Raw genomic sequence first — 20406 nt, forward strand, 5'->3', positions numbered from 1 at the left:
CATTGTATTATGCATTATAAGTAATCCAGAGATGATTTAAAGTATGGGGAGGAGGCACATAGGCTATATGCAAATACTACATCATTTTATATAAGGGACTTAAGCATCTGCAGATTTTGATATTAATATTTGGTGGGGGGTCCTGGAACCAGTCCATCTCAGATAATGAAGGATGACTGTACTGATACACTGTTTAAGTCTGTGCTTTCCTTCTTGATTTCTCTTGGATTATCTGTCCATTATTGAAAGTGGGGTATTGACATCTCCTGCTACTATTGTATCAGCTGTTTCTCCCTTCAGTTCTATTGATGTTTGCTTAATATATTTGGGTCCTCTGATGTTGGGTATATATATATTTATAATTGCTATATTTTCCTAATGAATTGACTCTTATTACTATATAATGTCCTTCTTTGTCTGTTGTATTTGACTTTACATCTATTTTATCTAAGTATGGTCACTTATACTCTTTAGGCTGCCATTTGCATGGGATATATTTTTCCATTCTTTCACTTTCAGCTTCTGTTCTTAAATCTGAGGTGAATCTTGGAGACAACATGCAGTTGGATCTTTTTTTTCTTTTTTTTAAAATCCATTCAGCCACTCCATGTATTTTGATTGAGGAGTTTAATCCATTTACGTTTAAAGTAGTTACTGATAGAGAAGGGCTTGCTGTCTTTCTTGTAGTGCTGTTGTCCCTCTTTTCCTTTCCTCCTGTTTTTCTCTGTGTTTCTTATTTATTTATTTATTTATTTGTTTATTTATTTATTTATTGTAGTTGTGCTTTGACTCCCCTCTCATTTTCTTGTGTCAATCCTCATGTGATTACCATGGGGCTTATATATAAAAACACCTTATAGTTAAAACAGTCTGTCTTAAGCGTACAGCAGTCTAACTTCAATTGCATATAAAAATTTAACTTTCTTACTCTCCCCTTGTTATTGATGTCACAATTTTATCCTTTTATGTTGTATACTCATTAACATTTTTATAGTTACAGTTTTTTAATACTTTTATCTTTTAACGTCTGTACCAGAATTAAGTGATTGTTTTAGTTTATTCATGTTTTAAGTTATTTTGTTTTCTTTTAGAAACAATTTATAGAATTCAAAATTGGTTATATACATTTTCGTGACAGAGTTCTAAATTTTATGTTTAAAAATTATTTAAAAACCCTTTTAATGATAAACTTCTATGTAAGTTGAATAAATCTAACATTTTTTCTTGTTTAAACAGAATTCTGAGACTTATGGTTGGTCATATAGAAGAGTACCTTGAACCTATAGTTTCCTGAAGAATCAGTTTAAAAGATCCAAAGATCACAAAAGGTAAAGAAAGGTGCATCTTAGAATGCATCATAAAATGATATTTTTCCAGAAAAATAAAAGAATCCATCAACTATTTAGACACACTAATTTAAGGAAAGTTTAATTTAAAAAAATTTTTGTGTGTTAATTTACCACCAAACGTAGTACCAGCTATGTTCCAATAATTACTTTAGATACTGGGGATTCAGTGATGAACAAGACAGAAGCTGTCCCTGCTGTTGTGAGAACTGCCTTCTAGAAGAATAATAATACACAAGTGAGAAACACAAATAATACACAAGTGAGAAATTTGTGGTTTGTACTGTGCAGAGAATTAAAATGGATAAATGGATAGTGTAAGGCTGGGCACTGTAAGGCTTGTGCCTGTAATCCTAGCAGTTTGGGAGGCTCAGGTGGGAGGATTGTGTGAGCCTAGAAGTTTGATACCAGCCTGGGCACCAAACATTTTTGGTGAAGACCCCATCTCCACCAAAAATTTAGAAATTAGCTGGGCATGATGACGTATGCCTGTGATCCCAGCTACTTGGGAGGCTGAGGCAGGAGGACTTGAGCCTAGGAGGTTGAGGCTACAGTGAGCTGTGATTGTGCCACTGCATTCCAGCCTGGGAGACAGAGTGAGATCTTGTCTTACACATACAAAAAAAGGGATAATGTGGTAGAGACTGGTGACTGCTTTCATTAGGCAGTCAGAGATAGCCTAATTGAAAAAGGGGAATTTTAGTTGAGATTGGAATGGCAAAACGAGCCAGCTGTGTGAAGATCTGAGAGCAGAGCTTTATAGGTAGTGAGAACAAGAAAGACAATGAAATGTTTGAGGAACATAAAGAGCAAAGAGCATAGTGTGACTGGAATACAGTAAATGATGGGGAGAGTATATGGAGATCAGTTTGGGGGAAAAAAACTGGGAGAGAAGCAAATTCACAGAAGAAAGTTAAGTGTTCTGTTTTAAGTATATGACATTTTGGACACCTTTAAAATCTGTAGAAATGTCTAAAAAGCAGTTGGATATCTGACTGCATTTGACAATCTATTCTAGGGGTGCGGATTTGGAAGTCATTGGCATGTAGAAGTGTGATTTATCTAGGAAGTGTATACAGATTTAGAAGGATTCAGCCCTGGCACATGCCAGTATTAATCAGAGGAGAAGGAGCAGCCAGCAAGATGAGTAGAAAAGCAGGAGAATATTCTGTCACTGGAACCAAGAAAAGAAAGTATTTAATAAATGCAGAAGTGGTCATCTACATCACATATTGCTTAACGGTCAAATAGAGAATAAAACAGCCATTAGACTTGGCAATATGGAGATTTGGGATAACTAATAAGAGTGAGCAATTTGAGTGGAATGGTGGGGCTGAAAGCCTAATTAAGAGTGATGAAGAAAGAATATGGGAAACTGCTAGAGATGGCAAACAATACAATTAAATTTCATTTTCTCTTGAAACCTCACTGAAGCTAAAGTAAGAAGATTTTTACGAAAGACATAACAGGACAGAGAGAATGGAGAAGAAACAGTAGCAACGAAATTTGGAACTGCAAAAGGGAGCATAGTAACTTTCTGCAAATCCCAGGATCTTAAGCCTGCTGTGGGAAAGCTGAAACAAACTTCTTGGCACTATAGAACCTCTATAATTTTCGTGAATTGAAAACTATTTCTGGAAATAGGAGTGATGGCGGCACTAAAACAGGATGATTTGTTGCAAATCTATTTAAGGGGTAATTATATTCCATGGATCCTTTTCTTAACTTTGGAACCAAGGCAGCCACCTTTTTCCTATCTTAGCAGAAGTGTGGAGATTTATTCCCTAGTAAGGATAAAATAAAGGAGCCACAAACATGGCTGAGAATGGGGGTGACATGTTAAAAATAGAAGGGTTAAGAACCCAGGGTGGCAGGTTTTTATACTCTTCAGGCAAGAGTTGAGAAGATACATAATTCTTTTCTCTGAATTATAATCATCTCAAAAGAAAAGATCTAAAGATTCTGACATTGAGAATTCCCCAAAGAAATATTTCAACCTGATAGCCCTACAGTAAAGTTAACAGTCAGCAAGCTGTATCACACAGAGCTTCAGTTTTTTTAGTGCTTACCCTTAAATATGAGCTCATGTTCAGAGATCAGTAGACAGCTGAGGAAAAGCCTCTTATGTGCAAGACAAAGGCCAAACCAAAAGGTAAAACACCAAGTTAGGGGAAATGGAGAGCAGTTAGGCAGGGGAAAATTAAACGCAAACCTTAGATAAAGGTAAGAGGGATGGTATATCCATGAAATATGAACGAGAAACAGTAAGAAATGAAATTAGAAACGAAAAACTCATTAGAAAGTTTGAAAAATAAAATCTATTGAAAGTAGAGCAAAGAGCCAAAGAAATGGAAAATGGTAGAGAAAAAATAAGAAAATTACAACTGTCCAGGATCTCCAATGTTCAAATAAGTGCTCCAGAAGGAGAGAAAGGAAACAGAGGGGAAAAACAAAGAATAGAGAACAACTCAAGAAAACTCTCCACAATTAGAGGACATGAGTTACCAGTTAGGAAAAGCCTGTCGAGTGACCAGTACAGATATAAAAACAAGCCAAAACAGGGCACATCACTGTTCAATTTTAGAAAACAAAGGAGCTTCTAGAGTGAAATAAGTAACAGGTCACATCTAAAGGATCGGTAATCAGAATGGCTTTGCACTTCTTGACACCACACTGGAAGCTAGAAGATAGTGGAGCCTTCAGCATTCAGAGGGAAAAGTGATTTTCAACCAGGTATTCAGTATCCAACTAAACTATTGATTAAGGATAGACTAATGACAGTTTTAGACTTATGAAGTCTTAAAAAATTTACCTGTCATGTCCCCTTTCTTAGGCAGTTATTGGAGGAATTACTCTACAAAAATAAAGAAGTAAACTAAAAAAGATGAAGGCATAGGATACAAGTAACAGGGAATATGACCTAACTAGAGACCCAGGGAATCACCAGGATGATGATGAATAATGATCACAAGAAGACAGCTGGTCCTCAGGTTAGTAGATAGTTTCCAGTCCCAATAGAAACAGGTTGGAAGATTTTCTAGAGATACGGCTGTGAGAAGGTGAAATTGGTAGAATGTGTAATGTGTTTGAAGAAATAGTAGATATAGACAGGGAACAATTTGTAGCTAAGTTGGTGGTAAGTATAAACAAAACTAGGTAAACAATGAAATGGTAACTCTAGAAAAAACTGCTCAAAAGGAAAAGTAATTATAGTATACTATATGGCTCAGCTGTGAATTGGCATTTACGGAGTCATAATGATGTTAACTCCAAATATAACCACCTAACCAAAATTATGATATTGAGAAATTGGGGAAATGCGCATGTGTATGAATAAAATAGTAATGTGATGCATGTTGAGCTGGGAAGTCATATCACCAGATGACTCTGATCTCAAGTTGCTTAAGTAAAGGAGCATTTGATTCCTAGCTGTAACTTGATCCTTTATAATTGGGGAACTTTGTTTTTTGGAATTTTTAATTTTAATTTTACTTTGTGTGGGTACCTAGTATATATATTTATTTATGGGGTACATGAGATGTTTTGATAAAGGCATGCAATATATAATAATTACACCATGTAAAATGGGATATCATCCCCTCAAGCATTTATCCTTTGTGTTATAAAACAATCCAATTATACTATTTTAGTTATTTTAAATATAACTGGTGAATTTTGGATTCCAGTAACTGCAGCTGATCCTTTTGAAGACATTGCATATCATTGTGGTCTAATGTCGAACTTAAAAAATAATGAAATTTATTCTATATTAGATTATATGTTTGACATTCCACTTCAGCTTGTGTAGGAAAGTGGCATGGCATCTGTATCCTTAGACTCCACAGCATGGACAAGTGTGACTCTAGCTAGTCTCTCTCTGAATTGAAAGTGTAAGACTTGCAGTAGTCTGCAAACAAAGTATTTGGGCTGTTCCACCTTACCAGTTTGTCTTGTTAAAGTTAATTTGACACCATTTAAAAAAGTTTAGGGAAATCTTCTAACATTTGCTCTAGGGTGCATGTCCAGCCTATTTTACTTATTCCTTTCCCTTTCCCTTAAGTAAAATGTGTATGTCAATTGGCTGGAAAGATGAAGATCTTGTGCTAGACTGTTAAGAGTTATATCTGACCGGTCATGGTGGCTCACACCTGTAATCCCAGCACTTTGGGAGGCTGAGGCGGGCGGATCACCGGAGTTCGGGAGTTCGAGACCAGCCTGACCAATATGGTGAAACCCCATCTCTACTAAAAATACAAAAATTAGCTGGCTTCTGGTAGTCTGGGCCTGTAATCCCAGCTACTTAGGAGGCTGAGGCGGGAGAATCTCTTGAACCTGGGAGGCGGAGGTTGCAATGAGATGAGATCGCGCCACTGCACTCCAGCCTGGGCCACAGAGGGAGACCCCGTCTCAAAAAAGAGAGAGAGAGATGTTACGTTGTTCTATTAGCTGGACAACAAATAATTTTTAGAAGAATATTGTTAACGACAGTAGTAAAACAGCCTAATAAAGCATCAGCCTGTATCTTCTAAACTATATTGGATTTACCCTTCTAGTAGTCAGCAAGGCTCTTCCTGTAGTATAACCCTTAATTCTTGGTGTTGCCCAGTCCCCGCCACCACCCCCCGCCCTTTTTTTGGTAGTTTGTCTTATTTTCTACTTTTTGATAATTAAGCCATACTGATGGCTTACTGGGTGCCTTATAAGGCTCAGATCTGGCCTTTTGAACTTTTTACTGTTAACAATTATTTTTGAATTCACTGAAATTTGCCCTATTACTTTTATACTGTTCTTCTTGTTCTAGTGATAGAATCAGCCTCAGTTTTTACCATGAAGATAAATATGTCTGTTGGACCAGAGGGATGTACTTAGGTGGTCTTTAAATTCTCTTCTACCTCTAAAATTCTGTAGTTCTGTGTTCCATCTGCTGATGCTACCTCAGACACTTAAAATCACATCATTTCATCCTGGTGTTAGTCCTTTTCATTTTATTATTTCTATCTTTGACTCTGCCACTCATTTTCTTTTAAAAACTCTTAGCCCTGGGTATGGTAGTGAGCACCTTTAATCGCAGCCTACTCAGGAGGCTGAAGTGGCAGGATTGCTTGAGCCCAGGATTTCAAGGCAGCAGTGAGCTATGATCATGCCACAGCACTCCAGCCTAGGCAACAGACTAAGACCCCATATCAAAAACAAAAAGAAAAAAAAATATTCTGAGCCCCTCACAGTTCTACTTTTGCAGCCGTAACCATACAGGCAATGCAGCAATGTTACCAGGGTTATTCTCATTTCCTTTCATGAAGGTACATTTGAAAACAGTGACCGAATGTTTAGAATCTCATGTTCTTGTAATATCTTTAATCTTCTCTGGTTTAGAAATGCTCCATTGAGCATTTCCTTTGAATGTTGAACATTATGTTGATGCTCAAAAGCTCTCAGATTTTGGAGCATTTTGGATTTCAGGTTTTCAGATTAGGGATACTCAACCTATAGAATATAGAGAGACAAATTTTAGGCTTGTGATCCAGCTTTAAAGCAGTAAGTTTTACTTCCTTCAATTTGGGTATGAGACTCTTTATAGTAAGACTGTCCTGTACTTGACTTGCCTTTGCCAGTTTACCACTTGTATTCTCAAACTTTATGGTCTAGTAATTAAAACTTTAAATTGTAACATCCCAGGTTTTTCATAAGGAAAATGCTAAACCTCTTAGTTTCTCAAATACGATATTCTTTTGTCTCACTAAGGCCTGTGCCTTTACAAATTGCCATTCCTATCGCTTGAAATTCTTTCACCTATTACCTGTTTCTGTCCTCCAGCCTTTTGCTTCTCAAACTTAAGTGGTCATACATTATCACATGGAGCCCTTGTGAAAATGTAGATCTGGTTCATTAAGATTTTGCCTTTGAAAACAAGCTCTCAGAGGATGGTGATGCTGCCCATCCCTGCACCATATTTGCATTAAAAAAGAATTTTGACTCCCTGACAGACTTACTGTCATCAAGAATATTTCCTCTTGTTTCCCCCCTCTAATTCCCACGGGTAGACATAATTGTTCCTTGCCCAGTGATAGCATTACACAGTATATACCTTCATTATACCTCTTACTATAATTATTTAGATTTCTATCTTCCTGCTCAATTGCAAATTTTTCCTACAGGGACTGTGTCTTTCACTGTTATGTGCCCAAACCCTGCTGTACTGTTTAGCAGAAAATAGGCTTTCAACAAATATTTATTGCGGAATAGATGGTGTTATTACAGACTATTTGTGGTTATATAGTCAAATATATACTGAATATTGAGAATGTCCATTTTATTTTGATTGATAGTAAAGAGAAAGTTAATATGAGCCTGAATTACTTTTTTTCTTGTAGTTGTTTTTTAGGAGGGAAAAAGAAGCCTCAAATGTACCTCAGCCATAGGTATTTGCTTGAAAATAATGTTCTGGTCTTCAGTACAAACAAAACGTTTTGAAGTCTCTGTGATAACATATAGTATTTCTCAAGATAACTTGGTGGAAGTAAGATTTTTAGAAAACTAATGACCATTTATTTTTCTTTTCACCTAAGGAGAAGTACAAATGTCTACTACAAGACGAAAACGTAGTATGTTATGTTGTTTACCGTAAGCTGTAGTAAAATGAGCTCGATTGTTGACAGGTATGTTTTTGAAGACTCAAGTTATATATAGTTATTTTAAAATGCACTATTAGAATAATGGTCTATATGAAATGGATAGAAGGAGTTTTATGCCTAAACATAATTACTATTGCATTCAGTTTCTGTATTAAACAAATATAGTGTAAAAAAAATAAGTAAGGTATATCAGTATTTTCCAGAGCCAAAGTCAGCAGCATATGGCTTGTGTGTTTTAAATGAGTCCTGACCTGTAATTTTTAGTGATTTGGTCATAGCTGCTCTGAAGGAAATTCTGACAGTTGCAGATGTTTCCTTGGAACCTTCTAGAGTCCTTTTTCTTCTTACCTAACTTCATCCCTTCAAGCATCTTAGCATTTGTGACTGATAAGAGGTAACCATAATTAGGATTTCATTAGTTAAAATTGTAATCTTTACATCTTACTCTTGGGAAAAGGGTAAATCTCCATATTCCTTTGATTTTAATACTTGAAATTTTTGGAGGAGGGTGGAAGGGGGCAGTGAGGGTTAAAAAACTATTGGGTACTGTGCTCACTACTTGGGTGGTGAGATCATTGGTACACCAAACCTCAGCGACACATAGTCTGCCCACATGAAAAACCTACACATACACCCCTGAACCTAAAGTAAAAGTAGAAAAGACTTTAAGTTGTCTTTGTTTTTTACATTTTAGCATCTCTTATAATAATTTAATTGGTAGCACTCTTTTTTTCTTTCTTAAGGGCACATAAAATGGTGATCTTAACAGTCAATAATATCTTAAATTTGATATAATCCAACAACATTTTTAAAGCATCTACTCTGACAGCAAATGTACAGAATACTTTTTTACATGTTATTTAACCTCAATAATTCTGCAAGATTTTACAATTGAGAAAACTGTAGGTCAGAGAGGTTAAATAACTTGTTTAAAGTTACATAGCTAGTAAGATATGATCTGGAATTTTTACTTGTGTTGGTTTGTCTGACATTAAAGTTGTTATGCGTTTATTGCACTGTTCGGTGTGCTCCATCCATTGGGGATTTAAGAGTTTTGCAGCTAGACTTGTACACAGAAGTGACTTTTGACGTCTGGGGACAGCTTTTCTCCCTTTTTATGAGCTAGATAGTAAAGATGTATACTCCACCAGAACTTAACATCTGAGGAGCAAGAAACTTCCTTAAAGAGGCCTGCCTGCACCATGTCAATAGCTTTGAACTGTGACATAGTTACAGGTGGAATTAATGATAGTCTTTTTCTTGGAGAAGATATTTCTTTACTGCCTTTGATGGATAAAATATGAATTTGGCATTATGCTTTTCCTATGCTAGATAGTATGACATCTGGGGATGACATTTGTGTTTTCAGACATAAAGCAGTGATTATTAATATGGGTTCCTTATCTCTGAATGTCGTGAAAGTTATGAACTCTGTCCTCGGAAAATTCATTTACATACAAAAATTTTTTATAAATTTCAGGGCCTACATAGAATCCCCAAAGTTCATACCTGCACCTCCACCATGATAGGAGTGTTACAGGTGATCTCCATAGTGACTCCATTTGATAGCATATAGGCCTTTATAAGCCATAGAAAGGTGTGGCTAAAGGAGTGAATAGTGAATTTATATAAAACCTCATAAATCGGCAGAAACTTTAATATTGCTCCTAGGGTTGAGTTAGCCACCAGTGCTCTTGATTTTATTTTTTAGGAATAGTCTTTCCTTACATCTTCCTATAGCCAGCCCCTTCTTGTGACTTAGATCCTAGCTCACATGTTCCCCACTAACCACGTAGACTCTTGTAACTAAAACATCACCCCTTTAAAAAACATTAAAACTCATCTCTTTTTTTTTTTTTTTTTTGAGACGGAGTCTCACTCTGTCACCCAGGCTGGAGTGCAGTGGTGCAGTCTCGGCTCACTGCAAGCTCCGCCTCCCGGGTTCACGCCATTCTCCTGCCTCAGCCTCCTGAGTAGCCGGGACTACAGGTGCCCACCACCACGCCCGGCTAAGTTTTTGTATCTTTAGTAGAGACTGGGTTTCACCATGTTAGCCAGGTTGGTCTCCATCTCCTGACCTCGTGATCCACCCGCCTTGGCCTCCCAAAGTGCTGGGATTACAGGCGTGAGCCACTGCGCCTGGCCTCATCTCCCATTTTTATACTTATTTCTATCTACTAGAAAATGAGGCTGGGTATGGCAGCTCACATCTGTAATCCCAACACTTTAGGAGGCTGAGATAGGAAGGTCATTTGAGCCCAGGAGTTCAAGACCAGCCTGGTCAACATAGCAAGACCCCATCTCTACAAAAATATTAAAAAAACTAGCCAATCATGGTAGCATGTACCTGTGGTCCCAGCTCCTCAGGAGGCTGAGGCAAGAGGACTTCTTGAACCCAGGAGGTTGAGGCTGCAGTGAGCCATGTTTGTGCAACTGCACTTCCAGTCTGGGCAGCAGAGTAAGACCCTGTCTCCAGAAAAAAAGGAAAAACTATAGGAAAGCAGCTAAATGTCTTGTTCATTGCTTACTAAACATGTCCAGAACAGAGCACATGAATGCTAATACATATTTGTCAAATGGATTAGTAAATGAATGAAATGTATAAATAAAAGTTAATGCATTAGATTGTGATGTTTACAAGTAATTTGTGGTTTTATAAAGTAAATATCTAAGAAAAAAATTATGCTGTTATAGTTAACAAAAATAATTTTATATAATGGCAAACACTGACTTTCTGTAAGTTTGCACTGATAACTAAAAGTTTGAAACAAGATATTTAAACTGGTTAAATTCTTGTTTAGCGTGGTGTGTTCATAATATAGCTAAGTATAAATACTTTTACAATTTATGTAATAAGCTTAAAAATAAAATTATTACTGAATTTTGATTTTCAAATGTTTACTAGGAAATAGGTTAGTAGTTTGAATTTTATAACTCATTAACTTTACAAAAATCATAGGGCATAACTGAGTTGATTTACATGTCATTTTAATATTGCTGTTGCTTAGTGAGTCTGCTCTTTATCCGTTTTCTTTTAGAGATGACAGTAGTATTTTTGATGGGTTGGTGGAAGAAGATGACAAGGACAAAGCAAAAAGGTAGTTTGATTAGAGATATAAAATAGTAAATAAATGAATAATAGATAAATATAATGGTAAATAAATAGTGAATTAATGATTTCCAAAAGCTATGTGCTTTAGGAGTTTAGATATATTAGCAAGGTGGAAGAACTTAGAATATTGGTATGTAGTTTATAAATTAAATATCTTCTGACCTTTTGGAAAAGTAGTATGCTTTGCTTAAACAAACTGAATTAGAAAATCTAACTTCAAAGCAGATAATTACAGGTATCATAAAATGATTGTTTTATAAGTAATCAAGTTTATTTTTCTCAATAGCTCTTTGTTTACTGGTTACTGCTTCACACAGAATAGCGTCTTTATTCATTTAGTACATATATTTATAATAACCATATAAGTTAACAATCACTGGAAGTATTAGATTAAATAAAACTTGTGATTTGAATGCAGTTTTTCTTAGTGGCATTTTCATAAAAACATGTATGTCAAATGCATGATTTGTAAAATTTTCTGTAGTAGTAAACTAAGCTGAAAAATTATTGCCCAAATTAACTGTATATTCTTGGTAACCTAGGAGATATTTGTTACCATATATGTTGATAGAAGTACGTGCTGTGTCATGTCTGAATTAACATTGTATTAAACTACTTGTGTAATTAAATGGATTGTTTAAAAAATGCATATTTTTCATTTCATAGAGTATCTAGAAACAAATCTGAAAAGAAACGTAGAGATCAATTTAATGTTCTCATTAAAGAACTGGGATCCATGCTTCCTGGTAATGCTAGAAAGATGGACAAATCTACTGTTCTGCAGAAAAGCATTGATTTTTTACGAAAACATAAAGGTAAATTTGTAACTTTGTAAAATGGAACAGACTCTCAAAGCATTAGTTAGAATCTTGGCAGAGATGCTTAAGATTGGATGCTTCCTTGGCTTTTTTAAGAGAGAGAAATCAATTGCATTTTAAAAGATTTCCTAATATGTTCATTCTTTCATTCAACAAACATTTACTCCGTGCCTACTACATGCTAAATCCTCATGATGCAGGGTAACAGTTCTGGATTTCAAGTAAGTCAAGCCAGGGCAGACAAACATGTAAGCACATAATTACAAATGTGAGTAGTGCTTGTAAACTGTTTGCAGCAGAAACACAGGAAAGAGTATGTCAGGGAGACTTTAAAAATAGTTGATTTTTCAACTGAGTCTTTTAGATTAAGGAAGACAGCATGTCACACAAAGGGAATATGTGCAAAAGCAGAGAGGCAGGGAGACTTCATTGTCACTGAAGCATGTTCGTGTTGGAAAATTATGGGTGTATTTGAAAGAAAGGAAAAAACTAGATAGTATAAAGTTCTTATGTGTCATTTTAAAAGGTTCAATGTATATCTAGTAAATCAACGCTATAAAATAAAGTATTTGTTAATAGAAGAAAATCATCTTGACAAATGAGTCATGGAAAGAAAATTTAAAGAATATTAAGTATTTTGGTAACATAATAGATTTAAAAAAAAAAACTGTAAAAGGAAATTTCCTTTTTCAAATGCGAATGAAACTGTTAAACTCAGGACAGTTAGTAATTAGTGCCTCTGTTTTACTTCTGCCTTCTCAGTTGGTAATGCCTTACCGGACTGGTTTATGCTCCACCACTCGTTGAAACTGTTTTTGTTAATTTCACTAATGACATTACCTTCCTATCCCTCAATAAAGCAATAGCTTTTTCTTATACCTCATCTTCTTCTGCATCTGTACAGCACTGGAAATTTTTATCCCTCCTCCCTTGGCTTCCCTTATATTGTACTTTCACCTCCCCTTTTCTAACTGAAACTAACTTCTTTCCTCTCTTTTTTCTACCCTCTAAATGTGACATTCCTAAGTCTTATCCTTGTTCTCTTGCTTTCTGTACACTCTTTCTCTTGCTTATCTCATTCCATAGCTTCAGCTATTGTGTCTCTATTAAACTACCAGATTTCTATTTTTAGATGCAAACATTTTAGCCATGTATTTCCAGATAACTTCTAGATCTTTCTTTTGCATGTCCTCAAACTCAGTGCATCTAAAATTGAATTTATTTTCATTTTGTCAAGTTACCTCTTTCTCTTAACTTGCCTTTTTTCATTTTTATACCACCATCCTTTTAGTCACCTAAGACTTAAACCTGAAAAAATTTTTGGATTTTTTTTCAGCTTCCTTAGCACCGTATCACAGTTGCCAAATTCTGTTGATTCTTTTGTAAACATGTCAATATTTATTGCCACCACTATTATTACATTTTACCTCTACAAATAGTATCTCACTAACCTCAGTGCCTGTTGTTAAATGGCACACTCATTGAAATCAGTCCAAAGATACTAGGAGTTCAATAAATGGTTGTTGAATGAAACGAAATGCATATATTTCCCCCTGACAATAGAGGATGAATTTTGGCATTAGTTAATTTTTTTTTTCAAAATCCGATACATAATTCTCACAAAAATGATATTTCTGTTAAGGTAAAAGGATTTTATATACATATCATCCTAAAATAGGCCTATGTTGAATGAAACTTGACTGGATTTGTTTGTGGATTTAAATCCTTTTCCCAAGTGTATATAATTGATGTGAATTTGAAAAGCACAATTATATTCCACACATTTAGTAGCTCTACTTCTTAGTTACTCTTCATATTCCACTACAGGCATTTCTAATATGCTAACTTTTGATGAGGGACAGTATGCTGTATTTCTCTATCTGATGATAAAATCAGAATTTAGTTTATACTTCTTACTACAAAGTAGAGTATATTTTGTAGAATATAGTCTATGACATAGATTTTTATTCTGCCTGCTTGTTTTAATATGTCTACATTTAAAAATAGAAAAACATTTGTTACTAGGTTTCATCATTTATGAATAGCTTTTTCATAACTAAATCTATTAGAAGTATGTAGTGAAATAAAATAGTAATAATTGTGACAAACGTATGTCCCACAGCAGGGATCTCCAAATTTTTGACCAGCTCTCTACTATTGTACAAAGAGGACACTAAGAAAAATCACCGTGGGAATATTACTGTAGTAAAGTTTTTGCGTAAAATGTTAATTTAGTCTCTTTGATTAATTAAGATAGAGCACTTAAGATTGGGAAGAAGCTTTTTGCCCAGCAGTAGGCAGGCCTAAGGCCTTCTTTGTTGAAAGCAAACCTAGTGACCTCTTTGGCCTTTTTCAGCTAATTTCCCTAGTGCTGCTCTAGATATTGCTATTTGAATGGCAAGGGAAGGAAAAGGAAAAAAAGAATTTCTTCAAAATTCTTGGAGCAAAAATCTTCTTTGGTCATTGTGTCAAATAGGAAGCAATCTCAGGCCCATCAACAACATAACTATCAGAGCACCAAGAGAAAAACTGAAGAGACTGGTATTACCAAGAGACCAAATCCAAGGAGATAACTTGCCATGTTATCTCAAATACTTCATCATACCAAAACCTGGACCTCTTGATATCTACCCAATAAATGTTAATGCCTATGGTTGTCATCTTTAATTAGAGTGGGAAGAGACAAGACAACTTGTAGGGCTTTTGTACTCCTCTGGTGGTTGGAGTATGCCACTAATATGTCAATCTGTTTACAGAAATCACTGCACAGTCAGATGCTAGTGAAATTCGACAGGACTGGAAACCTACATTCCTTAGTAATGAAGAGTTTACACAATTAATGTTAGAGGTATGTCCAGATTTAATTTTTGAAAGTTTTATTTTCCTCAAAAAAGAAATCACAGGGTGACTTAATATACAGGTGTACCTTGGTGATATTGGGAGTTGAATTCCAGACCACTGCAATAAAGCTAATATTTCAATAAAATGAGTCACATGAATTGTTTTGTTTCCCTGTAGTCTATTAGGTGTGTAATAGCTTTATATAAAAGATGCTGATCATACCTAAATTTAAAAATACTTTATTGCTAAAAAATGCTAACAATCATCTGAGCCTTCAGCGAGTCTTAATCTTTTTGCTGGTGGAAGGTACTGCCTCAGTGTCAGTGGCTACTAACTCATCAGGGCGGTGGTTGCTGAAGGTTAGGGTGGCTACAGCAATTTCTTAAAATGAGTCAGCAATGAAGTTGCCACATCGATTCACTCTTCCTTTCAAGAAGATTTCCCTGTAATGTGCAATGCTGTTTGATAGCATTTTACCCAGAGTAGAACTTCTTTCAAAATTACAGTCAGTACTCTCAAACCCTGCTGCTGCTCTATCAACTAAATTTATGTAATATTCTGTATCCTTTGCTGTCATGTCAACAGTATTCACATCTTCTTCAGGAGTAGAGTCGATCTCAAGAAATCACTTTCTTTACTCATCAGTGGAGCTACTCCTCATCAGTTCGGGTTTATTAGCAGATTGCAGCAATCAGCCACATCTTCAGACTCCACTTTTAATTCTGATTCTCTTGCTGTTTCCACCACATCTGCAGTTACTTCCTTCACTGACACCTTGAACCCCTCAAAGTTATCCACAAGGGTTAGAATCAACTTCTTCTTAACTCTTGGTAATGTTGATATTTTGACCTTCTCCCATGAATCACAAATGTTCTCATGCCATCTAGAAGGGTGAATTCTTTCCAGAAGGTTTTCGGTTGACTTTGCCCAGATCCATCACAGCAGTCACTATCTGTGGGAGCTGTAGCCTTATGAAATGTATTTCTTAACTAAGACTTGAAAGTCAAAATTATTCCTTGACCCATGGGCTGCAGAATGGGTGTTGTGTTAGCAGGCATGAAAACAACATTAATCTCCTTGTACATCTCCATCAGCACTCTTGGGCAACCAAGTACACTATCAGTTAGCAATAGTATTTTGAAAGAAATCAATTTTTTCTGACCAGTAGGTCTCAACAGTGGGCTTTAAATATTCAGTAAGCCATGTTGTCAACAGATGTGCTGTCATTAGATGTCCTGTCATCCAGGGTTTGTTGCTCTATTTATAGGGCATACTTCTTAAGGGCTTTGGGACTTTCAGAATGGCAAATGAACATTGGCTTCAACTTAAAAGTCACCAGCTGCATTTGCCCCTGACAAGACAGTTAGCTTGTCTTTTGAAGCTTTGCAGCCAGCTTTGGCTTCTCTTTTCTAACTATGAAAGTTGTAGATGGCATCTTCTGCCAATAGAAGGCTGTTTCATCTGCACTGAAACTCTGGTATCTAGTGTAGCGACCTTCATCAATGATCTTACCTAGGTCTCCCAGATCACTTGCTGTTGGTTCTACATCAGCACTTGCGGCTTCACCTTGCACTTTTATGTTATGGAGATGGCCTCTTTCCTTATACCTCATGAACCAACCTCTGTTCTCTTCGAACTTTTCTTCTGTAGTTTCCTTACCTCTCTCTGCCTTCACAGAATTGAAGAGCGTTAAGGCCTTGCTCTGGATTAGGCTTTAGCTTAAGGGGATGTTGTAGCTGGTTTGATCTTCTGTACAGACCACTCAAACTTTCTCCATATCAGGAATAAGGCTGTTTCACTTTCTTATCATACATGTGTTCACTAAAACCTTTCTTTTTCATTCACAACTTTGCTACTTGTTTGGTTGCAAGACGTCTAGCTTTTGGCCTGTCTCAGTTTTTGACATGCCTTCCTCCCTAAGCTTAATCACATCTAGCTTTTGATTTAAAGTCAGAGATGAGGGACTCTTCCTTTCACTTGAATACTTAAAGGCCATTGTAGAGTTATTAACTGGCCTAATTTCAATATTGTTGTGTGTCTCAGGGAATGGGGAGCTCAAAGGAGAGGGAGAGGGATGGGGGAATGGCCAGTGAGAGTTGGTGGAGCAGTCAGAGCACACACAACACTTAAATTCGCCACCTTATGTGGGCGAATCACCATTACAGATATAATAATAATGGAAAAAGTTTGAAATAGTGCAAGAATTACCAAAATGTGACACAAGAGACACAAAGTGAACACATGCTATTTAAAAAAATGATGTTGATAGACTTGCTTGACCCAGGGTTGCTACAAACCTTCACTTTGTGAAAAAACAAAAAGCAAAACAAAACCCAGTAACTGAAGTTCAATAAAGCGAAGCACAATAAAACAAGGTATGCCTTGTTAATACATAATCATAAATAGATTATGTTAATACATAATCATAAATAGATTATGTTAATACATAATCATAAATAGATTATGGCCACGTCTCAAGTCTAAAGCAAGGTAGAGTATTTTGCAACTTGAGTTATTTTTCTGTTTGTATTTTAGATGGGACAATTAATTGTGTGATTAATTCTTTATGTATTCAGCAGAAATGTTACCATTCAAAAATGTTAGAGTATAAATATAAACATTTAAACCTGTACTTTAAATCAGAAAAATAAGTGAATAATTTTTATATATTAACTCACTGAATCCTTACAATACTCTTATGAAGAAAACACTAGTATCTATGTGTCATAATAGCTCGTATTTATGAAGTAGACAATAGTATCTGTTTCTTGCTTTTGGATGGGGAAATTGAGGAACACTTGTCTTCTTTTTTTTTTTTTTTTTTTTTTTTGGAGACGGAGTCTTGCTCAGTCGCCCAGGCTGGAGTGCAGTGGCACAATCTGCCCACTGCAACCTCTGCCTCCCAGATTCAAGTGATTCTCCCACTTTAGCCTCCCAAGTAGCTGGGATTACAGGCATGTGTCACCACGCCCAGCTAATTTTTTTATTTTTAGTAGAGACGAGCTTTCACCATGTTGTTCAGGCTGGTCTCAAACTCGACTTCAGGTGATCCACCAGCCTTGGCCTCCCAAAGTGCTGGGATTACAGGTGTGAGCCTGGCGAACAGTTGTCTACTTTTGACCCTATTATGAAATAATAATACTAGCATTACTGTACTAAAGGGTTTAAAAAAATAATTCGTGAGTTTGCTCGAATGACAAGATTTCTACTTCTATATTAGCAAAGACTGGGTTTGTTTGAGCCATTCTAGAAGATAGGCATCTACTCAAAATAAGTTCTTTGTGATATCCAGATTTCTTTCCCAAAAGAAAGGGACAAGGGGGAGGGTACCATTTTCTATATATTCGTCAATTACATAGAGTTAGGAAAGGTTACTCTAACTCCCAGCTCTATAAATTATATACTGCAAGTATTTTTACTTGTGCTACACTAGTGCTGCAGATACAAGGATTAATAATATATACATGTTTCCTACCAGAGGTCACTGTCCTTTTCGAGAGCCATTTAAATAAACAAGAAATTAGAATTTAGTGTGTTAACCATTTTAATAGAAGAATCCCTCTTATAGTATCTTTTCTGCTGTGTATCTTCTACTTCTCCACTGGATCTTCCTTTCCCTTAGACTACAAATATACTTGCTCTTTTTTCAAATGCCTTCTCTTATACTTCACCCCCTTAGAACTGTTTGCCTTTTTCTTCCCTTCTGAAGTTCATGAATGAGTGACTTGTAATAACCTTCTGCTTTTGTACTCATTTTTAAACTCATTGTAGTCTGACTTGCCTTCTTGTTAATACAACTTTTTGAAAATCACCAAAATTCATTTCTCATTTTCTTATTCTTTATCTCATTTTATACCAAACCATTCTTCTCCTCTTCACTGTCATTCTCTCTTCCATTGATTCCTTGATGACAGTGTATTCTGTCTTCTCTATCATTTTCTTTTTTGTAATTTTAATTTTTATTACTATTTTGAGACAGGGTCTCACTCTGTTGCTCAGGCTGGAGTGCAGTGACATGATCGTGGCTCATTGCAGCCTCAACTTCCTGGGCTCATGTGATCTCGCCTCAGCCTCCCAAGCAGCTGGGACCATAGGCATGTGCCACCACGCACATGGCTAATTTTTTAATTTTTTTTCAGAGACAAGGTTTCGCCATGTTGGTCAGGCTGGTCTCAGACTCTTCCCGCCTTGGCTTCCCAAATTGCTACCGTCACAGGCGTAAGCCACTGCACCCAGCCTTCTCTGTCATTTTCTCTGGCCTTTTTCTCTTCCTCATCCCTTATATGTAGATAATTCTTCTAGGATTTGTCTTTTGTAGATCTCATTTCTTCAGCTGTCACTTCTGTGCCTAGGATTCTCAAATGAAAATACCTTGTAGTGTATAAAGTACAAAATTGCTTTTTTATTAAGTCTTGTACTCCCTACTCTGACTTCTCTTCTGAAATCGAACTTCACATTTCTCAGTGCTTGCTCAGAGTACTTTCTTTATTCTTAATACTACTGATTTCATTCAGATTCCCATTAACTTCCTTAATTATTCCAAAAGCCACTATGATTTTCCTAACTGAATTTTCTTTTCCCTCTAAATCCATTTTACGCCCGGCTTCCATACTACTCTTATTGAAGCACAGCCCCCTGCCCTAAAATCTTCTGTTGGCTTACCATTGTATACAGAATAAAATTCTTATGTCTTAACCTTACATTCAAAGCCTTTTATGATATGAACTCAGTCTAATTTTTCACCTTAATTTCCTGCTACTCCCTTTTACTTTATTCTTCATTTATCTCCTTAAACTTCAAATGTACACCTCTGTGTTAACATATCCATGATAATAACAAAGTGTTCCTTTGTGTGCCTACAAAACATTGTTGATGTCTTGTATGCTTTGGAGACATTAGCATCTTCAAATAAGCCATAGTACTGTATATACATGGTTGGATGACGTAATATACCTAGTGATGAAGGTAGAACATTGTCTCTATCTTTTAGAGACCAGTTGTCCAATAGATGGACAGAGAGAGACTTTTTTTCTCCAGAAACATTTAAAAATGAACAAAGATACATACCAAGGTATTGTAAAGGGGGAAAGCTAGTATTATATTTTGATAGAACTTTAGATATTTCCATATTAAATCCTTTGTCATTTATCTCAGATTTTTATTTCTGTCCTGCAAAATACTTTTTTCTTTTCATTTAACATATCATTATGTTTAATTTCAGGCTCTTGATGGTTTTTTTTTAGCAATCATGACAGATGGAAGCATAATATATGTGTCTGAGAGTGTAACTTCATTACTTGAACATTTACCAGTAAGTATAAAGATCCTACAATCTACTTCTTATTAAAATGCCTATTTTAAATATTCTAAAGCACTAGGAAGTGGACTTTGAGAGCAGTGTACAACAGTGGTTAAAGGGGTAGGAATCAGAGCTCTCAGTATGTCTTTGTTTTAGCATGTGTTTTCTCAGCTCAGTCATAACTAATCTGTAGTAACTTAATATTCAGCTGTTCACTAAATAACGGGAATATGTTCTGATGCACTTTTGTCACTGTGGGAACATCATAGAGTATACTTACAAAAACCTAGATGTATAACCTACGACCCACTTAGGCTATATGGTATATATAGTCTGTTGCTCTTAGACTACAACCTGT

At 35.9% G+C, this 20406-nt stretch overlaps 1 protein-coding gene across 3 annotated transcripts in view; it reads left to right on the forward strand.

The window, feature by feature from the left end:
* The window catches only part of CLOCK (clock circadian regulator), a 113724-nt gene that overhangs the window by 57437 nt on the left and 35881 nt on the right, over nt 1–20406 (forward strand). The window contains exons 3-8 of one of the 3 annotated variants that reach the window (XM_030818921.1): nt 1237–1328; nt 7913–8002; nt 11017–11076; nt 11757–11905; nt 14665–14756; nt 19971–20060. In XM_030818921.1, the coding sequence (XP_030674781.1) occupies nt 7956–8002; nt 11017–11076; nt 11757–11905; nt 14665–14756; nt 19971–20060 (438 nt within the window). In that variant the 5' untranslated portion in view covers nt 1237–1328; nt 7913–7955. Of the gene's footprint in view, nt 1–1236; nt 1329–7912; nt 8003–11016; nt 11077–11756; nt 11906–14664; nt 14757–19970; nt 20061–20406 lie in introns of those variants that run through there. The other 2 variants (XM_030818922.1, XM_030818923.1) reach the window with 2 other exon arrangements.

This window comes from Nomascus leucogenys, chromosome 9 (genome assembly GCF_006542625.1).
Source record: "Nomascus leucogenys isolate Asia chromosome 9, Asia_NLE_v1, whole genome shotgun sequence".
In the NCBI taxonomy this organism is placed as follows: domain Eukaryota; kingdom Metazoa; phylum Chordata; class Mammalia; order Primates; family Hylobatidae; genus Nomascus; species Nomascus leucogenys.